Source organism: Battus philenor, unplaced genomic scaffold (genome assembly GCF_028537555.1).
Source record: "Battus philenor isolate CCGP_79_NKW_IND1 unplaced genomic scaffold, ilBatPhil1.0.hap1 SCAF_19, whole genome shotgun sequence".
NCBI lineage: Eukaryota > Metazoa > Arthropoda > Insecta > Lepidoptera > Papilionidae > Battus > Battus philenor.
In genome coordinates, this window is record NW_027181681.1 from 7433470 (window position 1) to 7457183 (window position 23714).

Consider the following 23714-nt stretch of genomic DNA (forward strand, 5'->3'; position numbering starts at 1 on the left):
CTAGAGTCAAGTCGACTAAAGCTATCTTAAAAAAGTGTGAACGAAATTATCGTTTATGATAATACTACCAATTGTACTTCCAATTTTGCCTATTGTATTGGATGAGTATGTATCCTTTTTAAGCAAAACTAGACAGATACCTGTTTCCGATTAAACTCTGTATTCAGTGATCACTATGAAATAAATAAGATTAATTTATTTTTCTAATGGAATGCAAGAGGTCAATAACTACTGATAATAAAAATTCTGCAAGGGCAGATTGTAAATAATATGATAATCATTTCAATACGTAGTAGTTAGAATTTTAAATTTGCGTTTTCTTGCTATATTAACTTGACTGTGTTTGTTATTTCTACAACCATTGATTTTGAAAAGGGTAAACTATAAAGTTATTGACTGCTAATGAACTATACTATATTCACTCTTAAAATCCTGAGGTTAGAAAATTTTATAGCACTTTTTTTAAATAATGGTTGTCGTTGGCATTTATAACTTCACCGGGCTTGATGCGATGAAGCGCTGAAGATGCTCAGCTTCTATATCATTGTAGCAATCAAGTTAAGCTAGCCTTATACAGGAGCCTCGATCTTAGACCATCTCAAATTAGATGGTTAAATTGTGTACTTCCCAAAATTAGAAGGTTTTCATGCTCTTAGGCCGTTCACGTGTATGAATAGGGGCCTAGAGAGGGCTTCTTCCCCCTTTTTAATGAGTTAATTACGGGTAATGATTACGGAAGCAGAGCTGACACGCTAGCATAAAAATGTAATCAATCACTTGTAATGAAGCATCCATGGATAATCACACCAAACAGACTCCAGTAATATAGGAGTAAAACTAACTGCACTTCACTTGCGGGAACAAAATAATAGCCCTCGACCCGTTCTGGATTGCGATTTATCAGAATGTATCGTAAAATTAAGAAACATGCTTACATAACATCGCCTAATGAACATTACACATCTTATACTCTCAAATCGTTCAACAAAAAATACAAGGTGATAAAGAGAAATTACTATTATTTAAATTACTGTAAAATTTAAAAAAAAATTTTAGGTAACCTCAGCTGATAATTACATTTGCTTGCAATGAGTTCCCACTTAATACGTTATAATTGTCATATTAATATTTAATAATCATAACTGTGCACCCATAAGGTGGAAAAATGCTTAAGGTCGACGAAAGACGCTTTCAACAGGTCCTAGTGGAAATCTATCGGAAAGGCCTATGTCCAGAAGTGGACGTCCTTTGGCTGAAGTGATGATTCTGATAAAATTTAAAATAAGGGAATAAAAACTGGTATAACACCTATTAGGGTGAAGAAGTTTTTTGTGTTAATAATTTAAAAAGGTTTGAAATAATATGCTGTGAATATTGTACCGAAACGTTTGTGAAAGTAGTCAGAAATCTGTTCGGGAATCGAACCGTCTAAGCATCAAGTAAAAGATTGAGATTATAGAGGAGTTAAAATTTACACTAGTTAGTATCAAATCGGTTGTATTTTTTTAAATCAAAGTGATTAATTGAATAAAATTAGTAATGTTGGCTTTAATGACGTTTTTCATAACTGATAAACTATTTATATCGAATGAATAAACAATTACTTCCTATGATTAAATCTGCATCTGAAGTAGCTCTAAAATATCGTAATGAATATATTGCTACTAATTAAATATTTTTTTAGTGCAACTTTATATTTTTGCTTCGTGTAGAAAGTTTGAAATGTGAAATGATAACTATACGCTAAAAATTTCCTTATCTTAAAGTAATGGTAGCTCAAAGAATTGCTGATCTCAAGTGGCAGAAGGCGGGCACATCGCTCATGCAGCCGAAAGCCGTTGGAGCCATAAGGTTCTCGAGTATCGACCATGAGTTGGTAGATGCGATGTCAATAGGCCCAGCTCTGAGTAGACCTGTGAATAGTCGCAGTCTCGGGAAGTGGCTGGATACGAGCGGTATGAGATGGGTCATTATGACGATCTTTGCGAGGGGTATATGCCTTGCAGTGGGCTTCTATCGGCTGATATATTGTGCATATTTGAAAAATATGTAACATTATAAAGATCCATCAATGACCTGTCTCATTTGAATAATAATTTGTACATGTTTTGCTTCCTTGTTGTGAAATGTGCTAAGCAACCGCGGTAGAAATCGCCTGACCATGTTGTAAATTTTTTGCATAATATGAAGAAAAATAATATTAACGCTATTCCAATTCTATGTGCAATCTTATTAGTATGCAGGAGCTACTTACGTCATCGTCAGCGGCGCATCGAAAAGGGGAATCCCACAGCCATATAATTCTTATACATCGGGTGAAAGTTCAATTAGCAATTTACAAATTTATATTAAAAATAACTACCATTACTCTCGCAAAAGTGATTATTTATTTTATATTATTTATTTTTGAGTTTTCTTACAATTAATATTATTTATAATTCCCATTTGTAATATTTAACAATAAAACCTTTCAAGTACTTCAGGTACATGTACATTTGACTATGTTTTATTTTTATTAATTACGCGATGTTTCACTCCAGACAGCTTACGGTGAAAGATAATTTAACTTCGTATGAATATAACAGATAACATATTTATTTACATAAGCGATGGATGTTTTGATAATGTTATGTAAACGTCATCATAACTTATATACTTATATAACTTATATAATTAGCTTTCGATTATATCTGAATATTTACACTCAGGTTTTAATTTTCATTGACAGGAAGCGTTTGAAAATGGAAAAGACAGTCGTGAGCCACAGCAAAGACGGAACAAAGCATCTTTCATATGATGAAATAATGGCTACATTAACGACACGATGTTATAAAATCATTCATCGATCCAACATCACAAAGAACGTAGAAAAAGATTTACAACATTGCTATCACATTAGGCCTTTTAAAAGAAAATAAACACGATAAACACGCTCGTAAAAACTTTATCGACACAATAAGATTCAAATGTTATTCTTATGTTGTATACATGACACATAATTGTCATAAATTATTTGTCTACTCGGCTTTAAAGTGATAAATATTTTTTTATAACTATTGTAACGCGGCTACTCTAAACTTTCCGCCGGTCATACGAAAAGCTTTCATAAATAAAAAATACATTTCTCACTAAACTGTGGTTCATTAATTATAAATATCTCATGCGTTAAATAACAAAGTATATTTTAAAGTCCACCTATTGCACGTATCGTTGATAAAAAAGTTTGATAAACAAAATTAATTAACAAATATTTAATATTTGTAAAGCGAAGGCTTGGTAAGGCACGACTCTTAGACCATTCTGTCATTCTTTAATTATATATTCATATCATAACACAGATGCAGTAAAAAACCGGCCACCAAACTTTCTATCTATTAAATATTCTACACTGATTAAGGTCACTTCACATAGACCACCACAGATTATCCGCTAATTGACTACATTCATTCAACTGATAAAGTTTTATAACAGAAATAGACACGGAAATAAATAAAACAAGTCAAAGAGGAAGTTGTAAAAGTAATTTTAAATATACGAATGACAACATTTATGTAAATGAAAAAATTAATATGATTGATATAATTATCTTTAGACGTAAGAAGCAAGATGCAGATCGCTTCTAACCATTTCTATTGGAAATCTAAAGGAAGGACTGTGCCCAGGAGTGGACATCTTACGGCCTTGTAAACTGATGATAAAGATGAAACAGGCACATAACGATTGATATTAATGCATAGTTTTTTTTAATGTTTTTAACATTTAAGGATCTTACAAATCTGGCTAGTTCATGGCTCAGTGTTCAAACACCAGTCTATAAAATATCTCTATAGTATCTAATACGTATCGTCTAATATATATATATATACATGTTTATATATAAATATATGTATATAAGAATAGGAATCTAAAATAAAGCTCTGAATAATCCACAGGCAAAAAAACGTTCGAATATTTCGCGGCTTCAAATGTAGTGCTACAAAATTCGGGTAGTGTTGTACCTGAATATCGTATATTTTAGAGAACAACACTGTAGTTTTACCCTAACATTATGAAGTTTCAAATAAAAATTTCTGGATTTACCATCGTATTCTATACAAATAAGTTCGTAACACTCAATAAATACACTAACTATAGCGTACTTTGAAATTGAATATCGTAATAATAGTAGACAGAAAATAATTTGAGAAGCAATAAAAAAGCTGCGATAGAAAACAGATTTTATAAAAATTTTACATAACGGTATAGTTTTTAAAATATTTTGTATATACTTCCGTCATAACAACGTTTAAATAAAGACGTTTAAAACTAGTTTGATCTTCATAACATTTTTACTGTATAATTTTCATATCAAGATTAAAAAAAAATGGTTTGGCGTAAGAAATTTATGATATGGAAAATACAGGGATAAAATTTTACATTTATATTAACATATGTATGTGAATTATGTGGTACTAGAGGATGACGATACAAATAGAGTAAAATGTTATTTACATGTTTTCTAATCTCCGCGAACCGGTACGCTAAAATACATTAATAACGTTTAAAATTTTGTACGGATCGCATTTCTTTTTAAGTGTGTTGGTAAAAATAAGGTATTCTAACGGGTCTCGAAGATTTATTGGCCGCCTCATATAGCGTTTGACCGGGCTGAAAATTAATAAAAAAAAGAAAATAAATTACTCTCCAGTCTGCTAGTGTTATAAATAAATGTTTGCTTAAAATGTTTAATTTAAACCGAGAAGCTTTAAATACAGAGGGTGAAATTATTAAGTCAATAAGGTTATTCAGGATGATATGTTATAGATGTAAAAGCTTGAAAGGTGTGATTGTTTAAATCCTTTGCTGACGATTAATAAGTAATAGGATACAACCCACTACAATACTAAAAGTCAATGCTTTCAGAAATAATAAATAAGTTAACGATAACAGAGCAATATAAGCTTTTACAAAATTCGGATTGCTACATATTAAAATTAATTATAGTTTACTCTGTTAAAGTCTGGAGGGACAGCCTCCAGACTTTGAACTGCCAGAAGTTATTATCGCTCGTCGCATTTTATTAGAAAAATTTAATTAGTGTTTATTTCAGTTTATTTCAGACTGATCATTTTATAGGGGTTGATTGAAAATGGGTGTATTAGTTTTATGCTAACAAACGAGCTATGTATTTACCCTTTCATTGCTTTTACATCTGTAATCAATCACTCTGTATATCGGCGAAACTGTAACACCTCTAATACCAATCCAATTATCAATGCTTTTACTTTTATGGATATGATCAGTGTACACGTTTGTTTTTTAGAGTCGAACAAAAATGTACACTTGAACTCCATGTGATAAATCCATGTCATGAATGTTTAACGATAATTAAAAAATCTTTAAATAGTTCTCTAAGTCTTTTAGTTCTAAAAATATATCATCATAATAAATAAACAAGTTAACACCTTACTGAAGATTGCCAATCGTTTATTACAATGACGTGAGAAAACTATAAAGAAAAGAGATAAAATGAAGTAGCCGCCGAACTTCGACCCCGATAAACACCTTTCATGTTACTGCATAGTGTATAAATTATATAGTTACGTATTATGAGCAGAAGTTGTAACGATGCGTTTTCGTGGGAAATTTGTCTTTTAAATGCCTAATTAACATCTGATCTTGTGATTTATATCCTCAAACTAAAGTTTTAACACATCTACAGTACTATTTTTAATGGCGATGTTAATGTGTTGGGCACCCTTGGTATGAAATACTAAATATGTATGGAAGTAGTTGTACAAAGTTCTTACAATTAATTTCGATCAACTGTTTAAAGTCATTACTCTAAAATATGTTAATTAAATATATTTTTGTCTATTGAGACGCGTCAGGACAATAAATTCTGGAAGTACAAAGTCTACAGGGACAAATAATAAACAATAATTAATTCTAATATGTAGTACTATGAATTTTAAAAAGGCTTTTTACGCTTTACGTTATTGAAATCATTGATTTTTGGATAAGACGCGCCCATACATTAATTGACAGCTGATGTACTATACATTCACCCCTTTAAAGCTTTTACACCTAGCGAACATCCTGTATCATATGTCAGCCGACAGCACCTACTGCAAGGCAAGGTGTTAACTGGTTAATTTTGGTAATATGAATTATGGAAACGCTTTTTATTGCTATATTTTTACATAACGTTATTTATTATTTCAAAAACCATTGATTTTTACAAAGTGCACCATTTATTTATTGACAGCAAATGAATGAAAACATTTATTACTTTAAAGCGTTTACACATATATCCAATCAGTCTGTGTAATGACAGCTCAAGGCAAGCCGCTACCTACTGACTCTACGCGTTGTTCCAAGCAAGCTAATCGCTTGACGGCCTCCCAATCCGGTGAAGCATCGAATTTAAGCCTAAAAGTCGATGTTTCCGTGGTAAATCTCGGGCTTAGTAGTACGAAAAAAGTGGATGGTTCCATAATGAAAAAAGGACGGAACGAAGCGCTTCGACTTTCTATTTCTTTAATATCATGTTTGCATCGTCTCTCATATAACATATCGGGTAAGGACGACAATTATCTGGTGAGGATCTCCATCCTCCACAAACGAGGACTTGTAAACATAAAAAAGTCAAAAGCAAGTCATTATCATATCGTCATTCTGCCGTAAGATGTCCTTTGGACATAGGCCTTTCCCTGAGATCTCCTATAGTACCGGTTGAGATCGGCCATCTAGCGTCTTCCAACGACCTTAGAGAGGTCGTCTGTTCACCTTGTAAGAAGTTCTACACTGCGCTTGACACAAAAGCAAGTAAAGAAGAAATAATAAATTAGTAACAAAGGGATATACATACATGCTTTAAAGATAAGTTTTACCTCTAAACACTGTCATAACTATCGTGACCTGTACCAATTTGCTTTAATATATTCACAAAAAATGTAGTCGATTCTTTAGTCAGAATACATAATTAATAGGTATTTTTCGAAAGCGATAAAAATTTAGGAGAAATATTTTTCCTGACAAGTTAGACACATAAATAAGAGATACATCGATTTTGCAATTTTTATTTTATTTATTGTAAATAAATTTATTTTAGTGCATCGTATCATTTACATTTCGACTACATAATAGCAACTATTCTGTTAATTTAGACGGTTAGAATATTTTTTATGTAAATAACTTTAAATTATTCATGTCAGAATTTGTTTTTTATTTTTGGCTGGACTCACTGCTGGCCAAACAGCATTTGCAGTTTCCGGGGATTCTGTACGCAGAGGACGCTTAGCTTTGACTTCTTTTAGCTTCGGTTTTACAACATACAACTATTTTACTGGTTCGGGAGGCCGTCAAGATATTAGATCGCTTTGAGAGGAGAGGCTCAGGGTCCCCACGAGGGGACTTAGACCTAAGCTATCCCTCGTCAATAAAACCCGCATAACATTCCGTCATAAGCGCGCTCGAGAGAGTCGAACCTCGACTTGGCGGTTTCTATTGCCTAACTAATAACACTGCTACCACTAGGGAAGGCGTTAGCGCTGGGAGAAGTGGCGGAAGAAACTCCAGCAAGGGTTCTATCTAGTACGGTGAGGAAGTAGGTGTTCCCCTGTGATACACGATCCGGCTTCATTTCCGACGATATCTGATGGTTATCGAATGGCGCCGATGAATGTGTTAAGTGCATGTGGCTTGTCTTATTATTTCCGTATTGGCCGGAAGCACGAGTACGTGTTCGATCTCAGAAGGTTGCGACACCTACAATCATCAAACGTGTGTGTTGAGCGGCAGAGTCAAAGTAATAAATCGATGCTCTTTTAGGGAACTGAGTATCGTTGGCATCTCCAGTTTGGTCTTTATTGCGAACTTTTACTGTATTACCTGGAGTCTGAATAATGTGCGGATTAGAGTGCGCAGAGTACGGGATTGCGTGTGTGAAGCAGGTCACTTTATTTAAGAGTGACATTTTACTCCCGCTATTAAAAAATAAAGATAGCCGCAACCACCTGTGGGACGGATGTCTATTATATTTGTTTGCATAGCTAAATGCATAAACGAATACTTCATACTTGACATTCATTTTAATGTAAAAATTTTAAATGATCTGTATTTTACAAAATCTATTATTACAAAATCATTGGTTTTGTTATACTAATAATTACTACATTACTAATATATTCCTACAGTACTGATATTTTATTATTCTTTTCAGGTTCAATTATCTTAAACCGAGAAATTTAGACGAAAAATGACCTACAATAATAATAAAATTTCTTCCGGAATAAAAAGCCTAAACCACGACATCTCCCTGCAATGAACAAAATGACATGAAACCTTTTGAACATGAGGTTATGGAATAAGTTTAAGATGGCGCTTAAACTAATTTTAATGGTAATGATACCGGCAACTGTTGCAAATCCTGGCGGAGAGATGGCGCTAGCAAACGTGACAAGGTTCGCTTCTGGTGATTTGTTTTCTCTTGTGGGTAAGAAACTGCTGTTGTTTATTTGTTATAAATATATGCACGAGGAAATGTTTAAAAATTAGACATCATTTTAAATGTCTTTTCCGTTTTATGAGGAAAACCACGAAGAATATTTTTTATGGCAATAGATGGCACTACGCAGCTAAGAAAGGCGCGTAGCAGTTATGGTACTGTATACTACTTTAATTGCTAGGTGGTTGTATATAAAGGCACTGCTTGTGTATAAAGACAGTTAAGTTAAACATGAGTCAAGGTCAGTCAGAAGTTGCTGGATGCGGGCAGCGCAAGACCGGTCTTCGTGGAGAACTTTCAGGGAGACCATTCATACCTTGCAGTGGGCATCTATCTGACATGATAATGATGATGATTTCTTTCGCATAGTAGAGTTCAGCTACGAACTGCTGCCGGAATGTGCTTGGATTAAATTCCAGCCGCAACAGGTTTGAAGTGACGATTATTATGTTCGCGAAGTGAGCGGGGAATAGCTGATACTGTATGCTACATGCATTAGATATGAGAGTTCTGTAACCTATTTGCAACCAAATACAGTTGAATACTAGTTTCTGTAAGCAATTTTCCTAAATACTCGTATTATGAAAACAAGTATAAAAAATATTGATCAATATTTTAGGTCCAGATTGCGGTCTCACTCGATGCATGGAAGTGTCGCATGGCACGGCTTTGGCAGCGATGGGTGCGGTAGGGGGCGCTGGATGCGCTTGCCAATGCCGAAAGGAGACTCCAGCATTTCGGGAAGACCAACGCATTTGCATAAATCGTATTGATGGCAAGTTTTTAGAATCCATATTAACATATTAGGGGAAACTGGACTGGAAAGTAGTGTCATTTTTTTCGACATATTTCAAGAAAAGCCGATTGATTTATACCACCATAGAAAAAAGACAAAGCAATAAATTTGTATACTAGATGGCAAAAGGTTATTGATGACGGAGGTGAATAAATTGTTGATTAGAAATAAAAAAACTTGCTAAAAATGTAGTCTTGTGAATTTACCTTCAGAAAGCGACATTACTTTCTGGTCCCGCTTATACTTAAAATGCAATATTGTATACTTAAACATACGGTTAAATGGTTTTCTTATATTTAAGTTTTCCTATTTCTATTAAATCCAGTTGTATTTCTAAAACAATGAGTAGTTATAAATAAAGAAATTATTATATTATTACGTAAATATATGAAACATAAGATTTCGAGATAATTTTACGATAAATAACATTAGACACAAAGTTATTATACGAACGAGGACTAGTTCTCCTTTATTCATTACCATAGTCTTAATGTTATTAATAATTATTTTTTTTATTCTATATCAACCCGGAATAAATATAAGCGTGGCTTATTTTTTGTACCATCTTTTGTCAAAAATTTTACATTTTTTTTACAATGTTTATAAATAAAAACAAACAAAATTTAAATAAAAACATATACCAAATCATACCATAATTTAAAGGCATCTCGCATACATACATATGTTGAGCAACGTTCATAAAATTCCTAACCTTTGACCTGAATGCTCCTTTGACCTTTACATTGTTCCTGTACGCTTTATATGTAACTATTAACAATGATAATTACATGCAAGGCGAGCTATGTTGGTCTTTGTCACTAGTATTATGTCATTAAATTTAACCTTGTCCACGTAACTGTTCAGCCATTCAGAGCACGGTGAAATAATTAAATATTTTTAAAGATTATCGTTATTATATTACTGTGTATTCATTTATTTATTTGAATTGTTATCATTCTTTAAAAAAAGGTGTCGGTTGAAAGACAGTTTTTCAAATATAAAAGCAATTATATTCATTTTTTTTCAGCGCCAAACACCATAACAGATTATATTTTTTTTGTTATTTATTTATTCAAGTAAATAAACAAATGAGAATGCCACAAGAGTCGGATTTAATAGAACCTAGAGTCAGATTGAGCTCTATTGTCATGACATTATTTAACTCAATGCGACGAGTGTTCCAAATGTGTTCCATGCGGTTACTTTCACAATAATGATATTTCAGTTGCTCAGCAATTCATTCCCGAAGTTATGATCACCTAAAAATATTTTACAATGTAATGGCCTTCTTAAATTTATGTCGTCATAATTCACCGAAGTTAAACGAGAATGTATTGTAATACCGAACATGCTGGGTGGATTGACGACGTTAAGTTAGCGGAAGGTCGCAAGCTGCGGGCAGCGCAAAACCGACCATCGTGGTGTTACTATGCCTTGTAGTGGGCGTCTGTCGGTTCATATGATGTTGATCATAACATATTATGTACATACTTCCCTAGTATATATATAAATTTATCGTTAAAGATGGTTCGATATGCAGTAATAAAATATATAAAGAAATAAATGTTCCATGTTTTGAAACTGAATTTACTTTTTAGAGTGCCAGATGGCGAGCTACGGAAGAGGTGCAACAAAACCGCAGATACCTTTCGTGTTTTTACCACTAAAGGGACAAATTGTGTATCCGTCCAAAGAAATTATTTTCACAGGTACAAGTCATCTTTTTTAAAAATGTGACTTAAAATGAAAATTATGTTTTTTTTGTCTTCTCTCTCTCCCTCTCTTACTCGTCTGAGCGTATTTAAATAATTTTTATTAACCTTTTTACAAGAAATTTCCGCCTACGTACTGACTCATCACGATATCTCTCGAGCCATAAGATTAAGAGACTTAAACTTTGGTACAAATATTCCTTTTCCTTCTCCAAGTAACGATCAGCTAAGAAGGGTTTTCATGAAATTCTATCAGCAAGGAGAGTAAAGGTTGCAGATAATCCCTGCTGAAAACCCAGCTAAATAAGAAAATATAATATTTCTCTTTATATTTTATGCTATGCAAAACTGGCGGGGGACACCTAGTAATTATTATCTATAACATGCATTTATTTCAGACGTGGAAGATGCTGTGTGTGCGGTGACAAGTGCTCAGTACTTGTCGCCATCTGGATGGGTGACCGTCAGAGATCTTGTCGACAATGACGTGCCCTTCGGACTTTACAGAGATGAGGGAAGCACTTATTTACAGGTAGGTTGGCGCTTTAAAATTTAAAAAAATTATCTATTTTTTATTGAAATAAATAATGTACTATGAGGACATTCACAGATCTTCGTCAATCTAGTATAGTTGCAAATTTAAGAAAAGACTATGTCTGCAACAGTTCGCTTTAGTCTTTTATGTGTTTATTTAAGACTTGCAAAATTATTAAAACCTAATTAATTCTAAACTAGTCGACTGATAACAAGTTTTTACTTCTGACATGCTAAAGATGAGCAAACAAAACTGCAGCACTAATAAGATAGTTGCAATTTGGATTAATTTATGGGATCGATAGAAATTAACAAAGATTTATGAGGTACAATGCCCCATGACACGTAAAACCTAAAATGTAAAGTCGTGAAAACGACGTAAAAAAAGTAATCTTTTTTTACCTACATCCGTCAATTAATGGAATTTATTAATTGCTCGAAATTATTTAACATATTTTATTGTTTAACGTCTGTTTTAATTTAATGTTTTGGACTCAACTTTTGTGTTTGTGTGTGGGCACATATATAACATTTGTAAAAGAACCAGCCACCCAAGAAGATTTTTATAATTTTCCGATATTCTGTTTATTGGCTCCCAATATTTATCGAAATGTAGTAATTATTTTCACATATTTATTGATCATTTCTTCAGTAAAAATAGGCAATTAAATTGTAATGTTATAAAACTTTGTGATACGTGAGCTTAAAGAGATCGTTATCAGTGAGCGGTCGTATAATACAGAGCAAACCGAAATTCTTGCGATGTACACGCAAGTTGAAACACTTGAAGTGAATAAAAATTTTATTTATTTATATAATTCTTATCCTAGCATTCCAGAGTTATTTTTTTTCGAAAGTGTGGTTCGCTAACTCATTAACATGGTTAATTTCAAACATTATAATTTTTTATTAGAGGTACTGTTTGTTTTTCTGGGCTGTTCTACACAGCAGATCAGCACTAGAAAATGGTAGCAGGAAATGGCAATTGTTACACGGCTGAATAATGACATTTTGATTTTGAATTTAAATTTAGATCATCAAGCTTAAAAAAAATTGTAATCAAACACAAAATTAGACATAAAACCAAGGATTAGTGTCCAGCGGTGGACGTTCTATGTCTTAAATAATGATTAAGAAAAGGACCAATATTTAGCCACTTCCGCACATGCAGAGGTAGTCGTGCAACAAAGTGCACCGCCCGCCAGCCCGCTGATAAATGCGTATGCGGCAAACAATGCGAATCACACAACTGCCACCGCCAAACCACTCAACACGTGTTCCATGTGTTTTAAATAATGATTATCGCCAATTACTTTAAGATGAAAAACATTGCACAAGTCTGATCGATTAATCAACGATGGTATTATTATGAATGAAATATAAATTGACCTCAAGCTCAAAATGTATAAAAAAATTAAAATTTAGAGTCAATTATTGCTACGGGTCACCGGATGTTTTGACATCTCTGTTTTAGACGACATGTTATTTTAGTTTCAAAAAGAGCTTTTTTAAATAAGCAGTACTATTTTTACACGGTTTTTTACTTTTCTAATTGCATATCAATGGAGTGAAAATACATTCATTCATATATGTTAATGTTCGGTGTCGTTAACCTTTTCTTTAACCTTCAAGGTTTTACTTGCGAAATTGAAAATTGGATAAAATTAGATCTGTATTATAAATGAAAAGAATACGATTATTCACTTTATATAGATACGCTGTAAGAAACAATTTGTTTTTGCCGTGATTTAGTTATAAATATCTCCTAGTTCTCTATGTGAATTAAAAACATTAAATATAAAACTCTGTATTATAATTGTTATAAATATTGTGACTATACGTATCCACAAACGAATTTTAACAATAAGTATGAATTAAATTTAAACCATTTAAAAAGTCAAGAGTAATTTATTATTCAGAGAATAGGTGAACGCTCGGTAATAATATCTTTGAACAAGAGACAAAGATGTGTACATCTGTGGTTGTATAATCGTAAATCTAATAGATTGATGTAGACAGTTCGATAAAAGGATGGACGCATCCAGTAAAATAACGTTTCATTATATCCGTGGATAACTATGCCAAATCATAATGCGGTTGCGTGCTGCAACGGGCTCGTAAAATTTATTTCGTTTTAAGCAGTGAATACGGCATGATCGGTATGGTTATCTCATTATCATCTTCATTCAGGATTAATTGAAGTAGCGAAAGAAATGATACTCTCGAGTGACAGTAACACAGAAATCACATAGTCCGTACAAGATATGGGCTGCTAACAACTGTAATGTTCGTTCCATGCTTACTGTAGATTCTGCTTAACGTAGTTTTTTTTTCTATATCAACTCGAAAGTAACAAAGAATTAAATAGATACAGTATATCGGGAAGTAGGTTTTTGAGAGCCAAAATCATACGCAGTATTACTAGTCCAGTGACTTTATTAGCTTCAAACTTGGACGTAATAAAATTTGATAGCTTGTAGAAATTAAAGCCGTAGTGTTGCACCATTCATTGTCATAATTTCAGCTATAAAACGGCCAAAGCTGGATATAGGCCTCTCTCATTAATGTCCAATGAGCTCGATTGAAAGCGCCTTACTCCTACCATCTTCCGACGATCTTAACGAGATCGTCTGTCAACCTTGTAGGTGAACGGTGGATTCCAGAATCCTAAGGCCTCAGCGGCAATCCTTTTACACGTTATGGGGTTACCTTCGTTAGTATGTCCTCTCCCATTCTTGATACAATTACCAATAGACACTAGAAAATAAAAAGAAATTACCAGGAGAAACAATGTTTATTTGTGATATTCCGTGGAAATTTACTTTTTTCTATTGCTACAAGGGTTCAATCGTACTATTATTGCATTAAGACTTTTGGCCATATTAAGTTTAGCTTTCAGCTAAGTGTTGGATAATAATAAATCATTCTCTATTATTCAACACTTGTCTAACATTTATAACATTTTCACAATAAGAAAATGTATCGTAGGGCCAACAATACACACACAAACTCAGTGTATAAATGCAGTGAGTACGTTACCGAATTTCATTATAAAATTTATACGAAAACGAAGAGATGACGAGATACGAGTGTAATTATAAAATTGTGTTATAGAAAAATAAAAACTTTAAATACCCGATTTGAGTGATTTGTATTGCAAAATATTAAACTAATATATATGAGGTGCAATTTTTATTAAGTGTTACCAAATAAAGGTTTTTATTTATTGCTCGTAAATTTACAATAGTAGTAAACAAAATAATTCAGTTATAAAACATCAAAAAATACTTAAGCACCTCAAGGAAGTCATTAAACGAAAATTAAAAATGTCAACGCACATCCAAATAAAATATTTTAATAATAAATTTAATAATAAATGAAAATAAAGATCTCAAGTATTTATTTTAAACTTTAAAGCGGGACAGGAAATTTTAGAAATTAATGCGTTACAAATAATGCAGAGTGATTATAAATTCAACAGTGATCGTAAAATTTTTATTTGTTAATAAACAGCAAATCAAAATGTAAAAACGTCGTAAGCTTTTTAAAGAGTTAGGCGTTAAAACGGCGTTAGAAGCGGAATGCGCCTTTCAGTATATCAGGGCATCTATTTAGGTTCGTCGTGTCTACTCGTTATTCCTGAAATTCTAGTTGCAAATGGTTTGGCCGACAAGATCGGACGACATCACCGACAGCGGTGTTGGCCCGACGGGGTGGACTTTGCCGAGATGGTATCATATCATAATGGTATCATAAAATTACACTTGTATATGGAACTGTCTATGGTTTATGGACATGTTAATATGTAGTACGATTTTTATTCACTTTTTACCGTACTGTCTGGAGACACGCGTCGTTTTTGTCTTTCATGTAATTGTTTTATTAATAAAGTCAGAGACTTAAAAACCTCGATAGGACCGCGCCACCCGGGAATTAACTTGTTTTATTTATAAGTGATCAGGTTTTTCGATCCAGTTTTAGTAATTACGAAAATTAATGTATGATAAGAAATAATGCGAACCGTTGAAGTATACGTTTTTCGAAATAAACGCCTGCTGTTAAACAAACGATTTTCTTGATTTTACCTGTTAATTATGTTAAACTGATTTTTTCTATTTGAAATAAGTTGTTCCAATTAAAACAATTACTTCATTATAAAAATATTATTTTACTTAACAGAACCAGAGGACAATCACAAAGTTTTTTTAAAACTTTATAAGTAATATAAAAAGAAGTGTTGTTATAAAGCATATTAATTTAAATAATCTTATTGTTATTTTTTATTAATCTAAGCGATTAATTTAACTATGAAAAAATGATTCATTTTTAAAATAAGAATAATAAAATAAAAAAAATAAAAAGTACTTTCATGTATGATTTATCGTACTGGTAGAAAACAAATGCTTTTAAATTATCTATTAAAACTTCACATAAAGCTTTCTTGGCTAGCCTAATGAAAGAATGAGTTGTTTAATATTAACTCAATGCTTATTTATTTCTTTTAACGAATAAAATTGGACGATTCTAGATAAAATCGCAATGCGACGAAAAATACGCAAAGTCATCGTCTCGGAGTATATCAAGGCGCGCGCATACGTTGTTGAAATCTGACACAGTTCCGATCAAGTGGACGATAAACACCGGGGCGTAAAAGTCGCAATTTGTTTAATTCGTCCGCATATCTCGTGCGAGATCGGCTTAAACAGATAGCGAGGATGATGTGATACGGTGAGAGTCACATATGTCATTCAACGCAAGTATGACTTCCCTCCGATCGACACCGCTTTGCATGCCAATGTTAGATACATTACGCTTAGAGATCTGGAATAACATTATGTTAAAGTGAAGTGTGTGTCGGTAATAAGGCATAGTAATGCAGATTAACACACTTCAAATCAAAGTCTGAACTTTGATTGGCATTGGCACATACATTATGACCACTTTTGTATGTCTTGCGAAAAATGCTAGAAAAGTCCAATTTGATAGTCACTAAAATAAGGTTGAACTCCCCTATAATGGCACCCTGCTTCTCAAAGCTACGAAGGTTCTATCGGTTTAAGACCTATTTATATTATATGTTAAAATAAATTTAAAAAATTTGCTATTTAAGCTAATTTGAAAACTAAAAATATTTAAAACTGTATGATTTATACGTAGAGAATTTCATGAAAAACATTAAGTAGCTATAATATCGAATTCGTTTAAGAAAAAAAAATGTTTGTTAATGACGATCTTTATTTTGCTTTTTTAAACATTTTTTAATTGCCTACGCTAGTGTCAAATGTCTCTTCCTAAATCTTTATCTTTACCTAATCTTCTTTAGCATTGTCTTTCTTACTCAACGAATTGTAATTCTGATTTTAGATGATTAAAAAAATATTATTATTACATCTTGCAAATTTGTGATATACAAATACTCACCACAATAAACATTACTGGTATTACGTTACCGTCAAGAAAGAATAGGGAAAAGTTTTTATTTCTGTTTAATAATTTCTATGTGTAAAGATTGTTTCTTTTGCCTATATCTAATGATATATATAATAAATATATATAATACATATATAATAAAACAGCGTCATCCGAGTACTTTGAAGTTTTATCAATAAAAATTATTAAAATATACATTTATGTACAATTTTTTATTTACATTTCTTTTCATTTAAATTAAGATTTGGAAATGTATTGTATTGCGAAATTTCATTAATAATGATTGAATGATGAATTAACATTAATAACAAGCACATTCTAAATTAGACCGTTCTGATAAATTTTTACAACATAATAGTTTCAAGAGACCATATAAAGTTTACGGTAGAAAACTTTGGGAGTAGAGAAATTCCTCTATTCTAATTCAAATAAAACTTCTATGTGTAAAGTAAGCCACATATCTGTTAAATACGGAATACTTTGGTATAGAAAATTTTGTATTTAAATAGCTCTTTACATCCACGGGAATAATATCACATAGGGTTTCGAAAGTGACGCGGAGTACGAATTCCTCGTTATGGCATTTGTTAACGCGATGTCCTGTTGCAACGTTTTTGAGGGCGAGTCGCATCTTAAACAACAAGGCGGCCCGCCGCTAAAGCACGCTGTCGGTCGAGGCTGGCGGGTTAAAAATTATGCGATCATATGACATTTCTAGTGTGGCATCAACAAATAATTGTATCAATAATCTGACATTTGAATAACCATCGTGCTTTTTGACAGTGGCGAGGTTCGTCCACTCTTCATGATCGACTCGAAGGCCGGCTGGTGACAGTGCATGTGCTCTGCTCGGCCGCAACGCCTACACGATTGGCCGCCTCGTGCGCTGCTTTCAGAGTAGCGGGAGCCACTCAAAACACTGTTCTTGGTAATTTAATTTTAATCTAAAGAGTTTTATATGAACAACTTAATTACACCAATAAGTATACGAACAAGTCCTTTACTAAACTCGAGACGATACATCTCAATAGTTTAGTCATTTTAAATATGGAGATAGAGAAAGGTCATTATGTGAAATATATAATATTAGATGAAACACTGTTTTTACGTTTTATAATTTATTTTAAAACATGAATTTGATCGGTATTGATTAATTTTCCCAATTAGATTTCCCGAACAGATATATGCCTAGTTAGACCTAAAATTAATATTGTAGGTTTTTTTTTTAATTTTAAGAAGTTTTACATTTTTAATATATTATTTTAACAAATGTACCTGTTAGAGCAGAGTTGTATAAATTAGAATATGATTAGTTTATATAATAACTTAAATGTGGATTTATATTAAAATATTCATAACGAATTCTAGAAAATATTAAAAATTATCATATTTTCAGATGTGCGATCTATACCATTCCACGCGGGCGAAATGGTAAATACCGAGCAGAATAGTCCGAGCAAAGGTCTCAGCGTTTTAGAGTCGTTAGCCATTGGCGTTTGCGTCTTGATGCTTGTGTTCGTGTATGCAGCCGGGATAACATTTTACGTACATTATAAGCAGAAACAGAGACGAAAGTCAAGTGACCCTGAATTAAATTTATCTAATACTGCATCTACTGAAAATATGTCAACAATAGATTCTCGCATTGACATGGAAAATATGGTAAGATTTAATGACAATTATAATTGATGTCTATTGTTGAAATAATTAAAATATATAATTTATGGAGAAACCTTAACTCAAAAAATCACCATACATGTTCAAACTACACGAGAGCCCTTCTGCTTTTTTTACTTTCATCTAGCCCAGAACATGGAGATCTGGAAATCAAGAGCTCAAACTGATAACTGTCTGTAACGGTTTTTAAATAAAATTTTAATATCAAGTACTTTTGAGTATGCATTATATCACAAAGTGTATTAATAAATGCCTACTATATATGCCAATAATTATATAAAAAGAATTCTCATTATTGTGTGACTTTTATTTTAGATCATGAAAACAAATCCACTGTTAAAATTAGATAACATGAGAAACGACTTTTTAAACGATGCCGGTCTGTCTGATGTTAGTGAATGCACAGAAGACACTATAGATTCATCTAAAAAATTGCAAAGAGTGAGTATTATAATAATTTAGAAAGTTGACTAAGTATATGTTGCCTTATACAAATATTAACAATTAGTTTCAGAGTATGAATTCGAACATTGTTTCCGCTATGGTTCACAATCATCGAAAAAAGCCGCCTCGTCCATCACAGCGTATACCTACTCCAGAAAGATTAACAGAACGTTTGCAAAGACGTTCAGCGTCGCCTGAATTGGAAAAAGCCCCGCACTCAGATTTATCTATTATTGATTGTAGCGTCGAAAATAATTCAATGACAAGCCTTAATCCACCAACGAATATAGAGCCAGTTATTCGCAGAAAGCTCTATTTTAATCCTGTATTTTTTGAAGTTGAGCATCTTAAGGTAAATAATGAACTTTGATCATTAGGTATTTAATTTTATAGAAATGTATTTAAACTTTGTTTTGTTATAGAATCCACCGCCAGCAGCTATCGATTTTCTTATAAAGATCCGAGAAATAATGGCTATTGCAAAGGAAAAAATGATTTCAAAAAGATTTATCCCGATGTTATCTGATATACCTGAAGAAGAATTATATCATACCGTGGATCTTGGTTGGGACATACCTTGTGCACGACGTGGAAGACGTTTCAGTGCAATCAGTCTAAAAAGAGAAAACAGTAGGAGAGCTATTCATTGTGGTGGTTGTCCTGGTTGTGATAGCAACGATAAGTCACAAAAAGCACCTGGTCTTATACGATCAAACTCCTGTAAAACATGTGTCAGCGATGATTATAAACAAAAAATCGTACAAAAATGGCTAGATGAGGTCCCTTCGCCCCCTCAAACTATAAGACCTGTAAAATCGGTTGCAAAAGTTAGTGGAACGCCAAGAATTGTTGAATCAAAAAAGAAAAATGACGTTGAACTTAGTTCAATAATACCTGCCACCCATACCCAAAGCGATGAGCCCCAATCAAATAAACAAGAAGCATCGAAGCTGACCGAGCCCTTCGTGACTGGATCACGCATTAAAGAAATTGTTACTGACAGGCAAAATCTAGAAAAACTAAAGCATCAAATTAATACTCATCAGGGTAGTGGTCGAAATGAACTAAAAGTGTCACCATCTCTTAGCAAGAAAACACAAGAGAAAAAAAGTCCTTCAAGTAATGCCACAAGACGTGTACTTAGAAAGAAATTACCCCCACCACCTCCTCCTCCTGTTAATGAGCAAAGTCCGTTAAAAATTGAGGATAAGGAGCCAATTTATCCTGAAGTTAAAAAGAAAATGGAGGCTGTAATAAAAGAACTAAATAAATGTAATCGAACAGAAGAATGTGAATTGGAAGAACTGCGTAGACATGCTGCTTCGCCTAACGTACCTAAATTGGTAATACCTGTAGTTGCCGCTGATTCGAATTATTATTGTGAAGACAATATTACATCAAATATTAACGATAATTCTCAGCATAATGAAATGTACATGGAATTTGATAGTTTAGAGAGAAACATTTTAAACCGACGTAGATTTTCATTAGATTTCGGTGCTGGAGTAATTGAAAGAGGGCAAGCAATTCATACAAATATAGAAAAACCACAAGAGAGGCTATCTAAAAGCTGGCGGGATATTAATATGGCCGTCAACAGCTCTAAAACTGCGCAGGTTAATTTACACGATATAAATTCTTGCCAGGTAAACAGTTTATTTATTAATCCTGGTGAGCCGGTATATAATAATATTGAAAAACCAGGTTCTCTTACAATAGAAGTTCGAGGATCACCAGTGGACACGGGGCAAATAATACATGAAGACTTCGATCCCGATACACTTGACAGAAAACCTAAACGCGAATCGAAAAAATCTGTCGAGAAGATACTATTGAAGTCTGGAGGTAGCTTCAAACATAAAGCTTTAGCTCATCACGAAAATGAATTCGAATCTGGAGAAAGGAAGACACCTCCCGAAGCTGTATTTACAAGGAAAATTGGAAGTCTGAGACAAATATATGAGGCTAAAACAAAGGGACAAAATGAAGCACGACCATTTTATGGAAGACGAGGGAGCTTACCTTATGCTAACCATGAGGTGCCATTCAGAAAATCGATACACCCTTCGGAATTTCTTCGGAAGACTGATAATCACGATGTTCCAAAACCACCACTACCATCTAAACAACGCCGAGGTTCTGAGAAATATAGCCCTCCGAGTGAGCGTCTACGCCAAGAGGAAAACGAACATATTGGACAATACTTAAGAAGCGATAATTTAAACATAAGAAAATCTGGTAGACGGTCTTCAAGAGCAAGATCGCGTAGAGTTGATTTGAAAAAACTTTGTCGCACTGAAGACTCCGGCTATCTTAGCACAGACTCAAACGAATCCAAGTGTAGAGCTAGATATCTATTGCAGCTCCGGCCGAAATTCGCAACACCAGAAACTGCTTTGAAACCAAACTTAACTCCTGTTGCAAGGACGTTGGCGGTACAAATGGAATCAGATACTGACGAAATAGAATCTTTATGCGACGGTCGAAGCGAATCGGGCGGTGAAAGTGTTGAAACTGATTCTGTATTCTTCGGTAATTTCGACGAATCGAAAGAGTTATATGCAGAACTTGGATTGTGTGGTTTCGAAACACAAAATATTTTGGCACCGAGTCAAGAGCAAATAGATTCGGGTTTCGCCTGCGAAACAAATATAACGTTGAGTGGAGACAGTGATTCTGAACATAGAAGTGTTATATCTATAATTACGGGCCACGATGGCCGTTCGTCTGTTGCATCAACGAATAATTTAGATGATCCGCCATATATACAGTCCGTTGAATGTTAATATTTTTTCTTGTAAATTAATGTACCTGCCAAATTATTTATGATTTAAGTGTGTTAATTTCTTATTCCATCGACTTGTACAACAATGTATTTTTTATATAATTTGTTAAATAATCTTCGTTAAATTTGTTTTAATGTTTTTTTTATTATTATTACGTTTTTATATAACTTTTTGTATCATAAGTTTAAAGTGCGTCGTGAAGATAAATAGTAGATACCTATTTATAACACTGTTAGTACTTTGAATGGACTATAGGCTGTACTATAAGGCTTGCTTTAAAATTCGGATTTTTGATATTCGTAACTATATTTTATCGTATATGGGAGTCAAAGTGACGCTAACGTAATTTTGGAAAATCCCACCTCATAAACGTATGGTCATTTTATTAAATATTATGTATATAGTATGGATTTCAATATTATTATAACTATAAAATAATCTTATTTTAAAAATCATAAATTGGCTATTATGTAATTTTTAAATTAAAATAATGTAAATAGTATAGGATAAAAAATTGTCATTAAACATTTTGTACATTGTTATATGGCCGGTTGTGCAATTAGTATCATAGAAATTTCTTCTAAAACTCAATATTTCAACATTTGTAGATACCGCTATTACGAAATCAAGGATTGTTTATTAAGCGAAAAATTTACAATTGTAACGTGAATCTATTTTTATTTTATTTATTTATATTAACTTTTACTTGTCTCTTTAGCGTAATTGTAGAAGGCCTACATAAGAACAAATAATTCTATTCATAAACTTATGTTTATAAATAAAATTGTTGAAGTGTTTTTAAATTTTATTCCTAACAATAGCTAATTAATTGGGGTGTCTGCATTGTCTTATAAATATGTATCATTGTTAAGCAATTTTACAACATATATATATTTTTTGTAAGAATCTGTTTATGAAAAATATACATTTTCGGTGCGGCTTCCATTTCAATTCTCGATAAATAAATCGAAATTGCAGTCATTGAGTGTTTGTAACATCTTGCAAATCCATGTTTTTCACATGGCCATAACCTGTTCCCGTTCTGGAAAAGCATCTATATTATTAATTTGTGTACCAGTACATAAAAAAGGTTTAAAATAAATACTATGTCTTCGAAATAAATATATTTTAATTTTTAAAAATAGAATTGATTATTCATAGCCAAGACAAATATCAACTGCAAATCCAAAAATGTAGTCAAATAATACTAGGCAAAATCTGAATTATATACATGTGTACGTGAGCCTATGACCTAAATTACAAAAAAGATCTTTAGATTAAGCACCTTCATCGCTCTGCAACCTTTACTACGTAAAAACGGCAAAAAGTGTTTAGAATAGTCTCATTGGAAATCTATGGGGAAGATTTATCTTTGGCAGTGGATATCTTAAAGAATAAATGATGATGATGATGTAATAGCGTAAATCAATTACTGAAAACGAGCTTTTGAACAACAAAATTCCGTGCATTGCGTATAAACGCGCGTCGTCGTTATGAAATAATTAAACAGTAAAACTGTCTACGCATTCAAACAGAATCTAAGTAATGCTTGCGAACTGTCTTAATGGAGGTTGTTTACGAACCAAGCCAAGAAAAGTGTCAAATTACGCAAAACCCTAAAACTCCTAAAACTAAATGTAATTAGAAAACAAATTAATATTTTTATTGAAGCAACGTAAAAAAATTCTAAATCTATAGAGTAGAGCGAATAGCTTTATTAAAACAACTATATTTCAAGTTTCTTGAATAAAAATATCCACATCCTCAAAAATGTCTTTGAATTTGCCGCCATCCACAAATTATTCCGTTTATTTATTTTACTTTAGTGTTGATGTTAATTGGGACGC

General features: G+C 32.8%; 1 protein-coding gene across 1 annotated transcript; it reads left to right on the top strand.

The window, feature by feature from the left end:
* The first annotated feature begins 8358 nt into the window (after window positions 1-8358).
* LOC137921757 (uncharacterized) lies at window positions 8359-21867 on the top strand. The gene is made up of 9 exons (XM_068764575.1): window positions 8359-8476; window positions 9108-9263; window positions 10883-10993; window positions 11395-11528; window positions 17744-17888; window positions 18357-18622; window positions 18953-19078; window positions 19146-19433; window positions 19504-21867. Exons 1-9 carry the CDS (start codon window positions 8359-8361, stop codon window positions 21865-21867), a joined length of 3708 nt encoding a protein of 1235 aa, XP_068620676.1.
* The last annotated feature ends 1847 nt before the right edge of the window (window positions 21868-23714 follow it).

Excerpts from the sequence above, each read along its gene's own strand:
- LOC137921757 (XM_068764575.1), top strand. The coding sequence starts at position 8,359 with ATGGCGCTTAAACTAATTTTAATGGTAATGATACCGGCAACTGTTGCA. Across the intron at positions 8,477-9,107 it reads TGATTTGTTTTCTCTTGTGG|GTCCAGATTGCGGTCTCACT; the intron begins GTAAGAAACTGC and ends TCAATATTTTAG. Across the intron at positions 9,264-10,882 it reads TTGCATAAATCGTATTGATG|AGTGCCAGATGGCGAGCTAC; the intron begins GCAAGTTTTTAG and ends TTTACTTTTTAG.